We start from the raw sequence: 17,511 nt of genomic DNA on the forward strand, positions 1-17,511 counted from the left end.
TGGCTTCTCTGATGACCCCTCACCTTTTTTGCCCCGTTCTCCTCCAGAATTAGCCAGGTGATGACTCCCAAACTCTTGTTTGGAATATCATGCACCTGGAATTTCAGACTTGCAGGTATAGTTACCAGGAGCCACGTGGGTGGGGAAAAGCCATTTCAAACTGGTACATAAACCAGGACCCACCTCCTACCTACTTCCTTCCAGCTCGCTGCTTCCCTGAAAGCTACCCAGTCATTCAAGGCAGAAACCCGAGGATGATCCTAGAGGCCTGTTTTTCCTTCCCCTCTTCCTGTGTCCATCCCTGCAGAGTTGTCCTTGGTTACATGACTCTGCCCTGTCCACGATGCTCAATGCCTCCCTCCTTCCTGCTTTAGCTGCCAGCACGCCCCACCTGCACGAGTGCAGCAGCCTCCCAACCAGTCTCTCTGCTGCTACTCTTTTCTTCCAAAATACTCTCTCCTCAGCAGCCATAGAGACTGAAACCTAATGAAGCCCTGTTGCCTTCCTACTTAGAGTTCTTCCATGATTTACCCATGTTTCCACCCTGGTCTGAAAAGCCCTGGGGATCTGGCTCTCACCCCTTCCCGCTCCTTGTCCCTTATCCTCATCTCTCATCCTCTGGGGGACCTTTGCACGGCTAACACCACTACCTGGGCCACTTCCTGATATTCTCATGTCCAGCTCCTTCGCCTCCCTCTGTTCTCATGTCATGTAAGCATCAGCTGCTCAGAGAAGCCACAGGAATGTGCAGCCCCCGTCCCTCTTCTGTCATTGCAGTACATGGCACAGAATGCTGAGAGCTTCCTATTTCCTTATCTGTTTTCTGTATTTCTCCTCCCACCGAGATGACAGCAGGACCTTTTCCATCCTGTTCACCACCGTATCTCCAGCTTCTAGAAAGTGCCCGACACCTATTAGAGGCTCAGTAAAGACTTGTTGAATAATTAAGTGAATGTTTATTATTTTTACTACATTCTCCTAAAAATACACATTTATTAATAAATAACTGAATAAGAGAAAAAATACGAAGTGATGTGATATTCCTTCATAACACTTCTCCCTCAAAGATGAATACTTATTATTAGGGATAATCATTGTCTTTATTGTTGTTGTTTGTTTTGTTTTGTTTTGTTTTTTTGAGACGGAGTCTCTCCCTGTCGCCCAGCCTGGAGTGCAATGGTGGGATCTCGGCTCACTGCAACCTCTGCCTCCCAGGTTCAAGCGATTCTCTTGCCTCAGCCTCCCAGGTAGCTGGGATTATAGGCGCCCGCCACCACACCCGGCTAATTTTTGTATTTTTTTTTAAAGTAGAGATGGGGTTTCACCACGTTGGCCAGGCTGGTCTCAAACTCCTGACCTCAGGTGATCTGCCCGCCTGAGCCCCCAAAGTGCTGGAATTATAGGCGTGAGCCACCATGCCCAGCCAGGATAATCATTTTCTTGTTTTAAATAATTCTTTTTTTTTTTTGAGACGGAGTTTTGCTCTTGTTGCCCAGGCTGGAGTGCAATGGTGTGATCTTGGCTCACTGCAACCTCTGCCTTCTGGTTTCAAGCGATTGTCCTGCCTCAGCCTCCTGAGCATCTGGGATTACAGGCGCCCACCACCATGCCCGGCTAATTTTTGTATTTTTAGTAGAGACAGGGTTTTACCATGTTGGCCAGGCTGGTCTCGAACTCCTGACCTCATGATCCACCCACCTCGGCCTCCCAAAGTGCTGGGATTACAGGCGTGGGCCACCACGCCCAGCAAATTTTTGTATTTTTAGTAGAGGCAGGGTTTCACCATATTGGCCAGGCCAGTCTCAAACTCCTGACCTCAGGTGATCCGTCTGCCTCTGCCTCTCAAAGTACTGGGATTATAGGTGTGAGCCACCGCGCCTGGCCTGAGCACTTTTTAAAATATAATCTAAACCTGTTATTTCTGTGCTGCCTAATAAATCAGAGATTCAGAACCCTTAAAAAGCAAATAAAAGTAAGGGCAATAAGACCTGCTGAGGCTGAGGCAGGAGAATAGCTTGAACCGGGGAGGTGGAGGTTGCAGTGAGCAGAGATCATGCCACTGCACTCCAGCCTGGGCGACAGATTGAGACATAAAATAGACTGAGACCCTGCCTCAAAAAAAAAAAAAAAAAAAGAGTCCTCAAACTGTTCATATACAGGACTGGGCTTGCTAGGGATAGAAGGGGGAATTCTTCAGACTACTTTACAAGGACACAAGAACTCCTCAACCTAAACAAAGTATGAAGGTACATAGACAAGTTTCTTGTAAGTCGGAAAACAGAGAAATCCACAGTAACTATAATACATCCCTTAAAGAATAAGCATGCATTTGTAGGAAGCAAACAAAGCTTTCCATAGAGAAACCACTTCCACCAGATGATTATATGGACTTGGGTTTTGTTTCTGCATCTGTCACTTGGCAAATGAAGATACCATCTTCAGGATGTTCCGTGTCATCGATTTCATTTAAGGCATAGGCTGTTTTAAGATTACTTTAAAAGATATGGACCTTTTTACAAAATAAAACACTGCATTCACTTAAAATTTTTGCACACGTGAACTCTTGTACCCTCATCCTATGTTGTCACTCTGGGTTTTATGTATCTAATCATTGACTAGGAATCTATCTCAGCAGATAATCCAAAAATCATTGACTAGTTTGTAGATTATGCTTTCCCGCTCACACTTGAACACACCTGGTTGTTAGTCTGGTAGGAGGTCATCAAGGGCCACATCCTTACAGGTTGCCAGGAGACCAGTAGTTCTTAATCGTGACTGCACTTGAGAAGCTCCTGGGAAGATTTAAGAATATTGATTGATTGATGCCGGGCTCCCCATCAGACCCAGTGAACATAATGTCTGAGGATAAGGCTTGGGTATCCCAAGTGCTTCTCATGTATTGCCAGACTGAGGAAGACTTAAGACAAGAAAACAGTGAGAGCTGTTAACATTTTCCCACAGGTTAGCCATGTGTGGTGTTGATGGAAACTTCACATGCGAGAGCACACTGTCCAATATGGCGGCCACTGGACATGTGGCCATTTCAATCTAAATTACCTAAACTTCAATAAAATTTGGAATTCAGTTCTTCAGTCATTTTAGCCACATTTCCATTTATGCATTTATTTATTTATATTTTACTGTTCATATTTAAGTGCTTAGAACTCTGGTAAGCTAACAATTACTTGAAATTACTTGAAATATTAATCTTATGAAATGTTTGAAAGGGCCATTATGGAGAATATTCATAGCAAGATAGTTCCTGCCTTATTTTCCTGAGTGTTCTGCATGTAAAATAAAACCCAGAACTCAAGATAAATGTGTGTATGCCTTTGAGTTAGTCATAGAATTTTTTAAGCAACATGTTTAATTTGATGTACTGTATCTTATAGCTATATCCATGTTTGAGTGTGCAAGTGTGTGTGTACCTGTGTTTGGAAGTCTAACAATGACATTCCAATATTTTTTTCTCACCAACTCCATACTGGGAGTTTTAAAACCAGAGCCCTAATCTTGACTTAATTATTAATTTCCTCCGTGGCCTTGAAGAATTCCCTTAGCCTCTCTGGGCCTTAAATTTCTGGATAAAGAAGTTGGCTTCTTCGTGCTCTCAACATTATCTGATTCTGTGATTTCTAGCTAAAGCTACATTTATGCAAAAATATAAAGTGCTTTTGCAAAGTAAAGAGTAGAATAGTGGTTATCAGAGGCAGTGGGGGATGGAGAAGTTGACCAAATAATACAAAATTCCAGTTAGACACCACCTGTGTATTCATAAACATGTGTCCCTAGGTTTTATTTATTTATTTTTATTTATTATTTTTTTCATTTTTGAGTCAGAGTCGGTCTGTCACCCAGACTGGAGTGCAGTGGTGCGATCTCAGCTCGCTGCAACCTCCACCTCCCAGGTTCAAGCTATTCTTGTGCTTCAGCCTCCCGAGTAGCTGAGCTGGGTTTACAGGAGCACACCACCACACCCTGCTAAATTTTGTATTTTTAGTAGAGACGGGTTTCACTGTTGGCCAGGCTAGTCTTGAACTCCTGACCTCAGGCGATCCGCCCATCTTGGCCTCCCAAAGTACTGGGATTACAGGCGTGAGTCACTGTGCCCAGCCAATTGTAATGATTTTTATGGTTACCTTTTCTTGAATGGAATCATTTCTTAATTAAAAAAATAAATATACCTTTTATACCATCAGGGTTTAATTTCATTCTTTTAAAAAAATATAGTGCATGGCAACATAAAATAAGGTAAATAATTTATTTCATGGTCATTGAGGCAACTAACAAAATGGTTTAACAATATTTTGGAAGGAAGTGACTGTATTCTCACAGTTTTGTCTCTCAGGTTCAGCATTAAATGTAGAATAACATTTTTCTAGAATCTGGAGGGAATTTGGTCCTTTGATTGAGTCAGGGTGTTTTGACTGTCTTTGAAATATTTTATGCATTAAATATGCAGTATTCATAAAAGCTTTCCTACCCCATTTGCCCCAAATTGATCTTGGTTTCCATGCTTCTGTTTGTCTTTTGGGATTTTGATTTGCTTTTTCACTTCTCTAGGGGACACCTGTGTTCGTGCATGCGGGCCCTTTTGCTAACATTGCTCACGGCAACTCTTCAGTGTTGGCTGATAAAATTGCCCTGAAACTGGTTGGTGAAGAAGGATTTGTAGGTAAGTTATTTCTTTTAAATTTAGTTCTTGTAGAATATTGAAGAAATCTAAAAGCTGATGACTGGAATGGAGTGATATCCATCCTGACATGAAACATATTCTTTCAGGCGCCCTCTTTCATAGAGGGTCTCAATAATGGAAAAGCCCTAAGGTCTGGTCTATACTCGTGAAATTATGCTTGTGCTTGAATCATAGAGTCTGGTATCAAGTACATATGGGTTTGAGTATAAACTCTGACTCTTGCAAACTGAGTAACATTGGACACATTTTAATTACTACTGAGCTTCGGTTTTCTTGTGTGTAAAATAGTGATAACAATACTGTATCAAACCTTTTAGGGTTGTTATGAAAACTGAATGAGATATTTTAGTCATTCAGCAAATGTTTTTTGAGAACCTACCACTTAGAAAGCATGTTAGCTAGGGATCCAGTGGTAAGCAATACAGATAGGCGCAGTGGCACATGCCTCGCTACTCAGGAAGCCGAGGCAGGAGGATTGCTCGAGCCCAGGAGTTTGTGTCCAGCCTGGGCAGCATAGAAGACCCTGCCTCTGTGAAAAAATTAAAATTAAAACAACCAGCCTTAGCCCCTGCTCCTGTGGAGCGTACTGTCTAATGGTAATTGAATAAGAGAAAGTGCTCATTGACTGTCAGCCATTACTACCCTTACTATGTAGTACTGATAACTTGAAGTCGTGGGTTTATTTCCATGTACAGTTTCTCCTTGTTTTTTGTGAGCTAATATAGGAGAGATTCCCAACCAGTAGACTTAGAAATGTTAATTGGTAGTACTGCACACCTTTTGCTGCTGTCAAGTTCTTTGCAGAACCTGTTCCTCTTTGGCTTTTCTTGCATATTCCAGCTAGAAAGAAGGGGCAACTCTCATAGAGTTTACTAAGTCAGTGCCAGCCCCAGTCTCACCCACAATACTAAGGCAGCAAGGAAACAAAAGACAAAACCAAAACACAGGCATTCATGGAGGAGTCCCTTAATCTGACATATGAGGGACTGCATTGGCAGATTTCCCATGCTAACAGGCAATTCCCATTAACCACATGTATACCTATAATCGGAGACAGCAATCTCTTCTTTCACTCTTATCATCAGCTTTGGATCAAACTCAAAAGAGTTATTTTATTAGAAGAGAGTGTGCTGGACAAAAGAACTTGGCACTGCATTTTATGCTCAGACATCACAAAGTTCATTCAGTGTTATTGAGACTCTTTTAAGAAATTCATTGTGGACTGGCAGTCAGGATCAGATGAGGCTTGGTGGAGCTCCACTCCTCCATGATCTGTTTTCTGCAGCTCTCATGTACTTTGCTCCTTCGGTAGCAAATCCACTGCAAGAGTGGCTAGACATGCTGTCTAAGTGGATTTGCTCAATTGATCGCTGCCTAATTATAGAGCTAATGGATGAGGAGGCTGGGTCAGGGCGGGCACTGGAAAGTCGGGTGCTTAAGTGAAGTGGTGGTTCTGATGCATCAGCTCTGCAAATAAAGTAGCTTCTAGAAGGAAGCACTCTATTTTATGCTGACAGAGATCTCTGCCCATACCAGTTCTTACTTTGTCAAACACATATTTATAAAATACATGTTATCATGGCAGAATACTTTCAAAGATATAAACTGATGATGTATGCAAAGCAAACGAGCCCTCTGTGTGACCTTGAACAAGCCATTAGCCTCTCTGGGTGTGTCCCCTGTAGACATTCTCATCTGAAAAATGAGAAGTTGGACCAGATGAGGAGTTGGATGTGGATGTGTAGCCATGGACTCAGAGTTAGACACTGTGGAATTGGAGCCCTGACTGGTAGTGTGTTTTCATTTCTCTAGGGCTCAATTTTTTATTTAATAAAAAGAATACTTCTGTATTTTAATGAATAGGATCAGGTGAGAAGCTGCTTTGTAAAATATGAACTATGTGCAGGTCAGCAATTATGCTAATTCTTTCTATGATCTCATCTAGTCTAAGATGCCGTAAGTGGGGGGGTTTTTCATGAGGATGAAATCTGTCCGTTGCCAGATGGTTCAAAGGGCAAGCCCTAAGTCAGAGGTTTTACCTCAACTGCTTTCAAGTCACAGATAACCTTGGGCACATGAACCCTTCTCTTCCTTGGTTTCCCTACCTGTAAAATAGGGCTTTGGATAGGGCTTCCCTCTCGAAAGGACTTGGTAGGTTTGAAATCAGGCATCAATGAGATCATGGGGTTGAGTCCTGGCACCTGACACACGGTAAGACTCAATCCTTCTTGGCCACTCCTGGCTGTCATTGTTACCCCCACTATTGATACACTACTGATGAAGGTTACATTTTCTTTTTTCTTTGGATCTCTTTATTTTTTGGATGATTTTATTTATAGTTGTTATAAAATACACGTAACATGAAAGTTACCATCTTCACCATTTTTGAGTGTACGTTCATTAGTGAAGTACACCCCCATTGTTGTGCAACCAAGCTGCAGAACCGAAGTCCCATGCCCATTAAATATTCCTCATTCCCCAGCCCCTGGCAGTGCCCTTCTACTTTCTGTCTCAATGAAGTTGACTCCTGGATACCCCATGTGAGTGGAATCATGCAGTATTTGTCCTTCTGTGACTGACTTATTTCACTTAGCATAATGTCCTCAAGGTTCATCCATGTTGCAGCAGGCGTCAGAATTCTCTTCCTTTTTTTTTTTTTTTTTTTTTTTTTTTTTTTTTTTTTTGTGAGATGGAGTTTTGCTCTTGTTGCCCAGGCTGGAGTGCAATAGCACAATCTCGGCTCACCACAACCTCCGCCTCCCAGGTTCAAGCGATCCTCCTACCTCAGCCTCCCGAGTAGCTGGGATTACAAACATGCACCACCACGCCCAGCTAATTTTTGTATTTTTTAGTAGAGATGGGGTTTCTCCATGTTGGTCAGTCTGGTCTCAAACTCCTGACCTCAGGTGATCCACCCATATCAGCCTCCCAAAGTGCTGGGATTACAGGTGTGAGCCACCACGCCCGGCTAGAATTCTCTTCCTTTTTAAGGCGGAATAATATTCCATCGTATGGATAGACCATACTTTGTTTATCCACTCATCCTACATTGGACATTTGACTTGTTTCCACCTTTGACTCTTATGAATAATGCTGCTATGAACATAGATGTACAAATATATTTTAATGTCTAAAAATCGTGCTCTATGATGTCTAAATATGTGATGGCAATGACTTATATTCATAAATACGTACCACGGAACTCTAGCCCTGTAATGTTGAACTCTCCCGAAGGTGGTGTGTCCATGCTGTGGCTCTGTTGGAATGCTGGTGGCAAAGCCAGTGTATTGCACAGTGGGAACGGGGTGTGGTCGGGAGACAGTGTTCTTTGCCCATTGCTTGGTCAAGCCTGCACTGTGGGGCTGGTTCATTCCTTGCCCTTGGATGAGGTTTATAATAGTTCCCTCTCATTCTCAGTTAATATCTAGTCCCTCTAACACATATATTTTTTAATTCCTCTGGTCACTTTCAATCATAAGAATAACCCCTAAAATTAAAAATGCATATCCAGTTGTATATCAAAACCAAAAACTCCAAATGTCACTCAGACTTGAGCTCCTCTCCTCCCCTGTCTGGGCCTCCTCTGGCTGACAGTGGGAAGGGGAAGGTGGCTGCTTGCTTCTCTGCCACCCTTGTCTTGCACTTAGGCTCGCCCTGGCCCCTCCTAGGTTGAAGCTTTGGCATGAAATGGTGCCCATGTAGCCTCTACCAGCAGACATGCTCACACTTTTGGGAGAAGCCCCCTGAGCAGTACCTCATTTAGACTTTCCTACCTCTGATTCCACACCTGGTCTCGGGTACCACAGACCTCTGACCTCTGGCTGGGGACACGCCCTGAGCCTTGCCAACTGGTCTTCTGGTCCTCACTTGTGGCTTAAGGGGGAAGCGGGGACGCCAAGGTGGGTGGATCACCTGAGGTCAGGAGTTCAAAACCAGCCTGGCCAACATGGTGAAACCCCGTCTCTACTAAAAATACAAAAAAATTTAGCCGGGCTTGGTGGCGCATGATGTAATATCAGCTACTCAGGAGGCTGAGGCAGGAGAATCGCTTGAACCCCAGGAGGCAGAGGTTGCAGTGAGCTGAGATCACACCATTGCACTCCAGCCCAGGCAACAGAGACAGACTCTGTCTCAAAAAATAAAAATAAGGGGGAAGCAGCTTCGCATGCTCTTCACTGGGAGCTGGGAGGGGAGCTGGATGTGGCACACTGATAACTTTCTTTGAAGAAATTCTTTCCCAGGTTCTAACCCGTCAACCCTTTTGAAGTCTCAATGGGCTAAGGCATACAAAATCTATTTCAAACTGCTTTGCAAACCCTGCCAGGTCAGCCAGCACCATCCTTTGGCATGTGAGCAAACTGACACCAATTTGAGGCCCGAAACAAAAGTGAGACAAAAAGACCTTCATTTCAACATCCTTCTACAGAAGTTAAATAGAGTAGGCACATCTGAGGTGTATCTGAAGTCTGAGCAGGAATTCATGTTCTTCAAAAAGTTGTCGTTTATAGTAGACTATCTTTATGACCTCATAATAGGGAAGGATCTCTTAAAATATGAAAAGCTCAAACCATAGAGAAAAATATCGATAATTTGGGCTGCATTAAGAAGTAAACACGGTGAAACCCCGTCTCTACTAAAAATACAAAAAATTAGCCGGGCGCGGTAGCGGGCGCCTGTAGTCCCAGCTACTCGGGAGGCTGAGGCAGGAGAATGGCGTGAACCCAGGAGGCGGAGCTTGCAGTGAGCCGAGATCGCGCCACTGCACTCCAGCCTGGGCGACAGAGCGAGACTCCGTCTCAAAAAAAAAAAAAAAAAAAAAAAAAAAAAAGAAGTAAACTCTATGTGATAAAAGATACAAGGATAAAAAACAAGTGACAGATTGGAAAGAAACGTTTGCAAAGATAGTAGACAATGATTAGCATTGAGAATATGTAAAACACTGAAGACTAAAGACTGTTAAGAGAAAGACAGATAATCCAATACAAAAATAGAGAATTTGAAAAGGTGATTTGCAGCAAATGAGCAATTTGGTGGAATTTCTAGGTAGAACTGAAAATGAACAAATGATTTAGCAATTTCACTTCTATGTATACTCTGGAAAAGAAGTAGTCGAAAATATATTTAAGTCCTTTGAAATAATTGACTTCAGTACCCCTTTAATGAGCATTTATTAAGCTTCTGCTATATGTCAAGTACTATCTGCTAGAAGCTGGGAATCAAAGATGAATAAGACAGGTTTCTTGCCCTCCAGTAATTGATGATGTGCTGTGAGAGACAAGAACTTCAATGGTAAGTACAATGCACTTGATTAAGTACTATATTAGTTAAGGTTCTTAACTAAGAATTTTAAGGGATGATGGGCATCTCTTAGATAGAACTGTCTCCATATTACTGGTTTTGCTGATTTAGTCTAATTTTTGTTCTAACAAAAAGCACACACAAGGAAGGAATTATTTTGTCTATTCTGAATAATTAGTCTAAGATAATGGAATCAGTAGTCCATTTAGACTTAAAACAGAGTGACATTTATTTTAAAAAAGCATGAATTTGCAAAACACTTTATGAGAATTTTTCAAAAACTGCTGTGATCACTGTTGTGGCTGTTTCTTCTGTTAGTCAGCAGTCCTCATGGGAGTTCACCTAACTTCCATTTACATGCTGTAAAGGCAAACAGATATTTGGCATCGAATTCTAATCATGTGTTACATTTAAAAAATAAAGCAAAAGGAAAGAAAGAAAGGAAAAAGCAGTATTGAGGTTCCTGGATTTTAAAAACATTATTATCTTATCTTTAAACTGTTTGTAGGAATTTCAAACTTACCCATTAACTTTGGATTTTTTAATTTGTTTTCTGCTCTTTCAGTTGGTTTTGATTCCAGTTTTCAGATAAAGATCTTGTCTTTGCAGAGGAGTGCAGAATACAATTGTGTATCCTTATAGGCAGGTGTCATTAACTGAGGGTCACCAGCCACTGGTGGACTCCTGGATAGACTTATATCTACAACTCCGTCCCATAATTAAATATAGATTCGTGCATATGGAGATATATATATATATATACCTTTTTTTTTTTTGAGATGGAGTCCCACTCTGTCTTCCAGGCTGGAGTGCAGTGGCGTGACCTCAGCTCACGGCGACCTCCACCTCCCAGGTTCAAGCGATTCTCCTACCTCAGCCTCCTGAGTAGCTTGGATTACAGGCGCATGCCACCACACTTGGCTAATTTTTGTATTTTTAGTAGAGACCTGGTTTCACCATGTTAGCCAGGCTGGTCTCGAACTCCTGACCTCAGGTGTTCCACCCGCCTCGGCCTCCCAAAGTGCTAGGATTACAGGCGTGAGCTGCCGCACCTGGCCACCTTTTTTTTTTTAACCTGGAGAAAATTACACAATTCTTGGATTCTCACAGGGGACCGTGACATAAGAGAGAGAGAGAACTGTTGGTGCATATCTCAAAGCCTAGCTCTACTTTCGACGGTAGCTTTCGATGTCCCATACACATTTGGCATTTATTATCCTTATCCAGAGGTGCTTGTCAAGAAGCTACCTAATTGATTGCAACTCCGCTGCTTGCTCTCTGTAGAGAATCACACAGACCTGGCTGTGTTCCCCAGGTGCTTCCTGAGTACATGAGCATAAACACTCATGCAGCAGAGGAGAAATATGAGACAAGTGCCCAATTAAAACACAGGGTGATCTTTGCCTCAGACATTTCAGGATTAGGATTTAGAAATCAGAATGAATCGACATAGCAGTTCCAAGACAAATTGAATGGGATTGCGAAACAAAGCCTTGTTAATATTTTCATTAAAAACGCCCCCGTTTCTGAGCCATTCCTGAGCATTAGACCAGTGCTGAGACTGTCATATACCTTCTCACTCAATCCTTAAAACCGTCTGTGGGATCAGTGTTACTATCCTTATCTTACAGATGATGTGACAGAAGCTTAGCAAGATGATGATACATGTCCACGATCAATCAGAGAGTAAGTGACAGAGGACGTGACCTGAGGGCTCCTCCTCGCCAAAGCTTGTGGGTGATCAGGCGGCTATTGTGCTCTCAGTGTTTTTCTCAATGCTCTTTACCTGGTTGCCACCCTCTCCCATTAAAAAATAATTTTAGCTAGGCGCAGTGGCTCATGCCTGTAATCCCAACACTTTGGGAGGCCGAGATGGGTGGATCACTTGAGATCAGGAGTTCGAGACTAGCCTGACCAACATGGTGAAACCCTGTCTCTGCTAAAAATACAAAATTAGCCGAGCGTGGTTGTGGGCCCTGTAATCCCAGCTACTTGGGAGGGTGAGGCAGGAGAATCGCTTGAACCCGGGAGGCGGAAGCTGCAGTGAGCTGAGATTGTGCCATTGCACTCCAGCCTGGGCAACAAGAGCAAAACTCGGTCTCAAAAAAATAAGAAGAATTTCGGGTGAGCTGTCTACAGCAGATGGTCACAGTTACAGGAAGTACCAATATAACTGTATTGTACCGATATATCGTAATGTGCGCCAACAGTGGTGGTCCTTTTTGGTCCTTTTTTTCTTTTCTGTGTCCTACTTTAACATTTCTTCCTCCCAAGTAGGTTACTGATTAAAGATGACCTTATCGAGTCCCACTGTTTCCTTGCTCTACCTCTCAACCTGTATTTTTGGGGGACAGTTTTTTTATTTTTTTATTTTCCTTTTTTGAGACGGAGTCTCACTCTGTCTCCTAGGCTTGAGTTCAGTGGCACAATCTTGGCTCACTGCAACCTCCGCCTCCCGGGTTCAAGCGATTCTACTGCCTTAGCCTCCCAAGTAGCTGGGATTACAGGCACGCACCACCATGCCCGGCTAGTTTTGTATTTTTAGTAGAGATGGAGTTTCTCCATGTTAGCCAGGCTGGTCTCAAATTCCTGACCTCAGGCGATCCACTCACCTCTGCCTCCCAAAGTGTCGAGATTATAGCTGTGCACCGCTGCACCCAGCCTAGGGGACAGTTTTATAATCAATCTTCTTGGCCTTCAGAGGACTCTGCTGGTGGCTATACCCAGCTACTGGCTTATTCTCTCTTTCCACTTTTATTGCCCTGAAATTCTAAATATTCCATCATTTTGGTAGAAGAAAACCAGACAAACTAAACATTCTCATGATTTCATCCACCTTTAAAAAAAAAAAAAAAAAATCTGACGTCAAGTGATCCTGCAGCTCTAAGCTTTAATTCTCCCAGACCTTGCCCTGTTTACATTATTTAAGAACACTGATCTCAGCCTGGGCTCCACTTTTGTTATTATGATACTTCCAGGTTTTTTGTCTTTAGTAAATTTATTCATAATTAAATCAAGGTTGAGAAGTGCTGGCTTATTAGAGACTCTGGCTGAAGGTCATGTGCGAACTCAGGAAACTGCTAATCACGGGTCGTGTTTTTCAGCCCCTGTCTTCAGGAAGGCTTAACTCTAAGGGAGGGTTGTTTTGTGTCATCTCCAAAGCACTCATTTCTCCTGTGTGGCTTGGTGCCGAAGCTCATTCGTCCCCTCGCTGTCTGTTCGGCCCTTGTCCTACCTCACCTTTCTCTTTCTACGCTTTTGTGTAAAGTAGCCCTCTTTCAAGCTGCTCCTCTGTCCTTTGAAAACAAATGAAAAAGCAAAATGTTCTTCATATACACTAAACAGGAAAGTAAGCAAAGTAATGTTACAAACACCCATGTTCCCACCACTCTGTTTCATCAAAATCTTAACATGTCGCTGTGTGTCCTTTAGTTTTTTTGTTTTTTTAAAGAGATACGTTTAGCTGGGCATGGTGGCGCATGCCTATAGTCCTAGCTACTTGGGAGTCTGAGGCAGAAGGATCAATTATGCCCAGCAGTTTAATTCTCCTGGGCAACAGAGTGAGACCCTGTCTCTAAAAAAAGAAAAAAGAAAAGAAAAGAAAGAAAAAAAGAAAAGAAAAGAGAGAAGAGAAGAAATCAGATATTAGAGACACAGTTGAAGTTCCCGTGGACCCTCCTGATCCCGTTCTTTTTTCTGCTTCTCTCCTGATTTGAGTGATTATCGTTTCCGGGTGTGTGTTTCTACTTTGACCACACACATATATGTACACTAGAGATCTGTAGCGGAGGTTCTCAGACTTTCTCTGCTCATGACCATTAATGGCCCAGCAATTTTTTTCATGGTACCGCCCGGGCAAGAGAAATACCTAACATGTCCATTTATTAAATAGGTCCAAACAACTTAATGAATATTTGTGTCCTTACAACTAAGTGGCCACCTGAAAAAAAAAAAATACATATGAATTCAAAGGAAAAAAATAACATCATTTCATTTTTAAATTACCACCATACGTTATGAATGAGATGTGTGTCCTTGTCAGGCACCAGACAACTTCTGACCCTTTGTAACCAGTTGACACCCGCACCTCATTTCCTGTTCCACGTTGATTTTCACACGATTTTTGCATTTTGCTGCGGTACCTGCCAAAAACTTTGCTTTGCAAATATATGATGTCATGGAAAGGGATGTAGAGCACTATTGTTGAAGCAGTGAAAAACCTCACATGAGTAGTATTTGCAGTGTCCAACGGATGTCCTGTATTACCGCGTTTCCCTCAAAAATTTAAAATACCCCACGGTGCCTCTGAGTTTGCTGCAATGCCTCACGGCACCTCATTGCACATTAGAATCACAGATGTGCGGCTTTTCTTGGTATTTTTTATGTGTTTTCAAATTTTATATATTAATAGATATTAACTGACTGCATTCTTCTCTAATGAGGTCAGTGCACTTTTTCTGTAAATGGCAAGATCATAAATAGTTTGGGTCACAGAGTCTGTGTCCCAAGTACTCAATTTAGAAAGCGGCCATAGGTAAAGCATGAATTCGTAAACTAGTCCATGTTTAGGAATGAGTCTGGCTGTGTTCCAACAGATGTTATTAATGGTTCCTAACATTTGAATTTCATATAATTTTCACGTGTAATAATACTCTTCTGATATTGTTGGCAACATTTTAAAAGGTGGCCAGGCACAGTGGCTCATGCCTGTACTTCCACTGCTTTTGGAGGCCAAGGTGGGAGGATTGCTTGAGCCCAGGGGTTCAAGACCAGACTGGGCAACATAGCAAGATCCCATCTCTATAAAAAAATTTTTTTAATTAGCCAGGTTTGGTGGCACATGCCTGTAGTTCCAGCTACTCAGGAGGCTGAGGTGGAAGGATCACTTGAGTCCAAAAGTTTAAGGCTGCAGCAAGTTATGATCACACCTGGCTACTTGGTAAGCTACTATGGACAACATGGTGAAACCCTGTCTTGAAAGAAAGAGAGAGAGAGAGGGAGAGGGGGAGAGAGATAATACTTTTTAAAAGAGAAAGAAAGAAAGAAAGAAAGAAAGAAAGAAAGAAAGACACTTTTTAAAAGGATAAATCCGGCCGCCCCTCCTGGGAAGTGAGGAGCCCCTCTGCCCAGCCAGGAGCCCCTCTGCCCAGCCAGCCGCCCCGTCCGGGAGGGAGGTGGGGGGGTCAGCCCCCCACCCGGCCAGCCGTCCCGTCCGGGAAGGAGGTGGGGGGGTCAGCCCCCCGCCTGGCCAGCCGCTCCATCCGGGAGGGAGGTGGGGGGCGGTCAGCTCCCCCGCCCGGCCAGCCGCCCCATCCGGGAGGGAGGTGGGGGGCTCAGCACCCCCCCGCCCAGCCGCCCCGTCCGGGAGGGAGGTGGGGGGCTCAGCCCCCCGCCCGGCCAGCCGCCCCGTCCGGGAGGGAGATGGGGGGGTCAGCCCCCCGCCCGGCCAGCCGCCCCGTCCGGGAGGGAGATGGGGGGGTCAGCCCCCTGCCTGGCCAGCCACCCAGTCCGGGAGCTGAGGGGCGCCTCTGCCCGGCCGCCCCTACTGGGAAGTGAGGAGCCCCTCTGCCCGGCCACCACCCCGTCTGGGAGGTGTACCCAACAGCTCATTGAGAATGGGCCATGATGACGATGGCGGTTTTCTGGAGTAGAAAGGGGGGCAAGGTGGGGAAAAGATTGAGAAATCGGATGGTTGCCGTGTCTGTGTAGAAAGAAGTAGACATGGGAGACTTTTCATTTTGTTCTGTACTAAGAAAAATTCTTCTGCCTTGGGATCCTGTTGATCTATGACCTTACCCCCAACCCTGTGCTCTCTGAAACATGTGCTGTGTCCACTCAGGGTTAAATGGATTAAGGGCGGTGCAAGATGTGCTTTGTTAAACAGATGCTTGAAGGCAGCATGCTCGTTAAGAGTCATCACCACTCCCTAATCTCAAGTACCCAGGGACACAAACACTCTGCCTAGGAAAACCAGAGACCTTTGTTCACTTGTTTGTCTGCTGACCTTCCCTCCACTAGTGTCCTATGACCCTGCCAAATCCCCCTCTGTGAGAAACACCCAAGAATGATCAATAAAAATAAAATAAAATTTAAAAATATATATATAAAAGATCAAGAATTTTTAAAATAGAAAAAAGCTTGTAAAGATATAAAGAAAAAAAATAAAAGGATAAATAATTTTTAAAAACTTAATAATTTAACATGTCAAAAAAAAAGAAAAGATGTAGACCGTATACAAAACCCAGAGGCACCTGGATTTGTCCTGCTAGCCATACTAGCCAACCCCTGCTCTATAACTTGATATTTTTATGCAACATAACAGTTTTGCATTTCTCTATGTCGCTGTGATCCAAAAAGCCTCATTTTGCCTGCAGTTTAGCCTTCTGTGCGTGCATGTAGCACGTGCATTTGTGCATTATTTGTCAAGGGGCTTTCAGATTGCTTCCAGTGTTCTGCTGTTACAAATAATGCTATGGGGGACATTCTTGTCCATGTCTCTGAGATTTAGTCTAAAAGGTCTTATAGGGACTATATACAGGAGTGAGATTTGGGAGGTTAAAAGTACGCTTAGCAACAACTTAATAGATAAAGCCAAATTGTTCTGCAACGTAATACCAATTTATATCACTACCAATTGTGTGTGTGAGATTTCTGACCTCTCCACATTTGTCCTGACATTTCTTTTTTTTTTTTTTTCTTGAGACAGAGTCTCTCTCTGTTGCCCAGGCTGGAGTGCAGTGGCATGATCTCAGCTCACTGCAACCTCCACCTCCCAGGTTCAAGCAATTCTCCTGCCTCAGCCTCCCAAGTAGCTGGGATTACAGGTGCACACCATCACACCTGGCTAAGTTTTGTATTTTTAGTAGAGATAGGGTTTCGCCAAGTTGACCAGGTTGGTTTCAAACTCCTGACCTCAGGTGATCCGCCCACCTTGGCCTCCCAAAGTGCTGGGATTACAGGCGTGAGCCACTATGACCGGCTCAACACTTCTATTGTTAGATTTTTTTAGCTCTTGCTAATCTGATGGTAGTTCATTATAGTTGTGAGATTTAGCATCTTTATGGCTGTTTCTGGGCATTTGTGAATTGTCTATTTTGTATTGTGCTATTTACCTTTTTCTTACTAATTAATGGAAATCCTTTATAGATTCCGAATACGAATACTTTGCCATTATGAGTTACAAATATCTTCTCCCCTGTATGGCTTATCTTTTAAATATGCTTGTTGTACCTTTTCTTGTCCACCCTTTTTCTTTATGATTTCTGCTTTTGGAGGTTATAAAGATAATCATTTGTATTGCCTTATAACTGTTGTCTCTTGCATTGAGGCCTTTAATCATCTTAGAATTTGTTTGTGTAATGGTGTCTTTTTTCCTTAACTCTTACAGTTTGTGAGACTTTTCTGCCCTGGTGATATGTGCATCAGTGGTTGTCAGCCCAGCCCTATGAAAAGGGCCAGCTGGCCTCCATAGATCTAAGGCAGCCGAGAGTGCTGTCCCCTTTGTCCCAGGCTCTGCA

The 17,511-nt window shown here is 43.2% G+C and overlaps 1 protein-coding gene across 8 annotated transcripts in view; it reads left to right on the forward strand.

The window, feature by feature from the left end:
• Nucleotides 1-17,511, forward strand: part of MTHFD1L (methylenetetrahydrofolate dehydrogenase (NADP+ dependent) 1 like) — a 241,744-nt gene that overhangs the window by 102,460 nt on the left and 121,773 nt on the right. For all 8 annotated transcript variants that reach the window (XR_010112318.1, XR_010112319.1, XM_063605033.1 and 5 more), the window contains exon 20: nucleotides 4,564-4,675. Coding sequence is in view for 6 of the 8 variants with exons in the window: in XM_063605033.1 (XP_063461103.1) it covers nucleotides 4,564-4,675 (112 nt within the window). In the remaining 2 variants the exon portion in view is untranslated. The remainder of the gene's footprint in view (nucleotides 1-4,563; nucleotides 4,676-17,511) is intronic.

This window comes from Pan paniscus, chromosome 5 (assembly GCF_029289425.2).
Source record: "Pan paniscus chromosome 5, NHGRI_mPanPan1-v2.0_pri, whole genome shotgun sequence".
Taxonomy (NCBI): domain Eukaryota; kingdom Metazoa; phylum Chordata; class Mammalia; order Primates; family Hominidae; genus Pan; species Pan paniscus.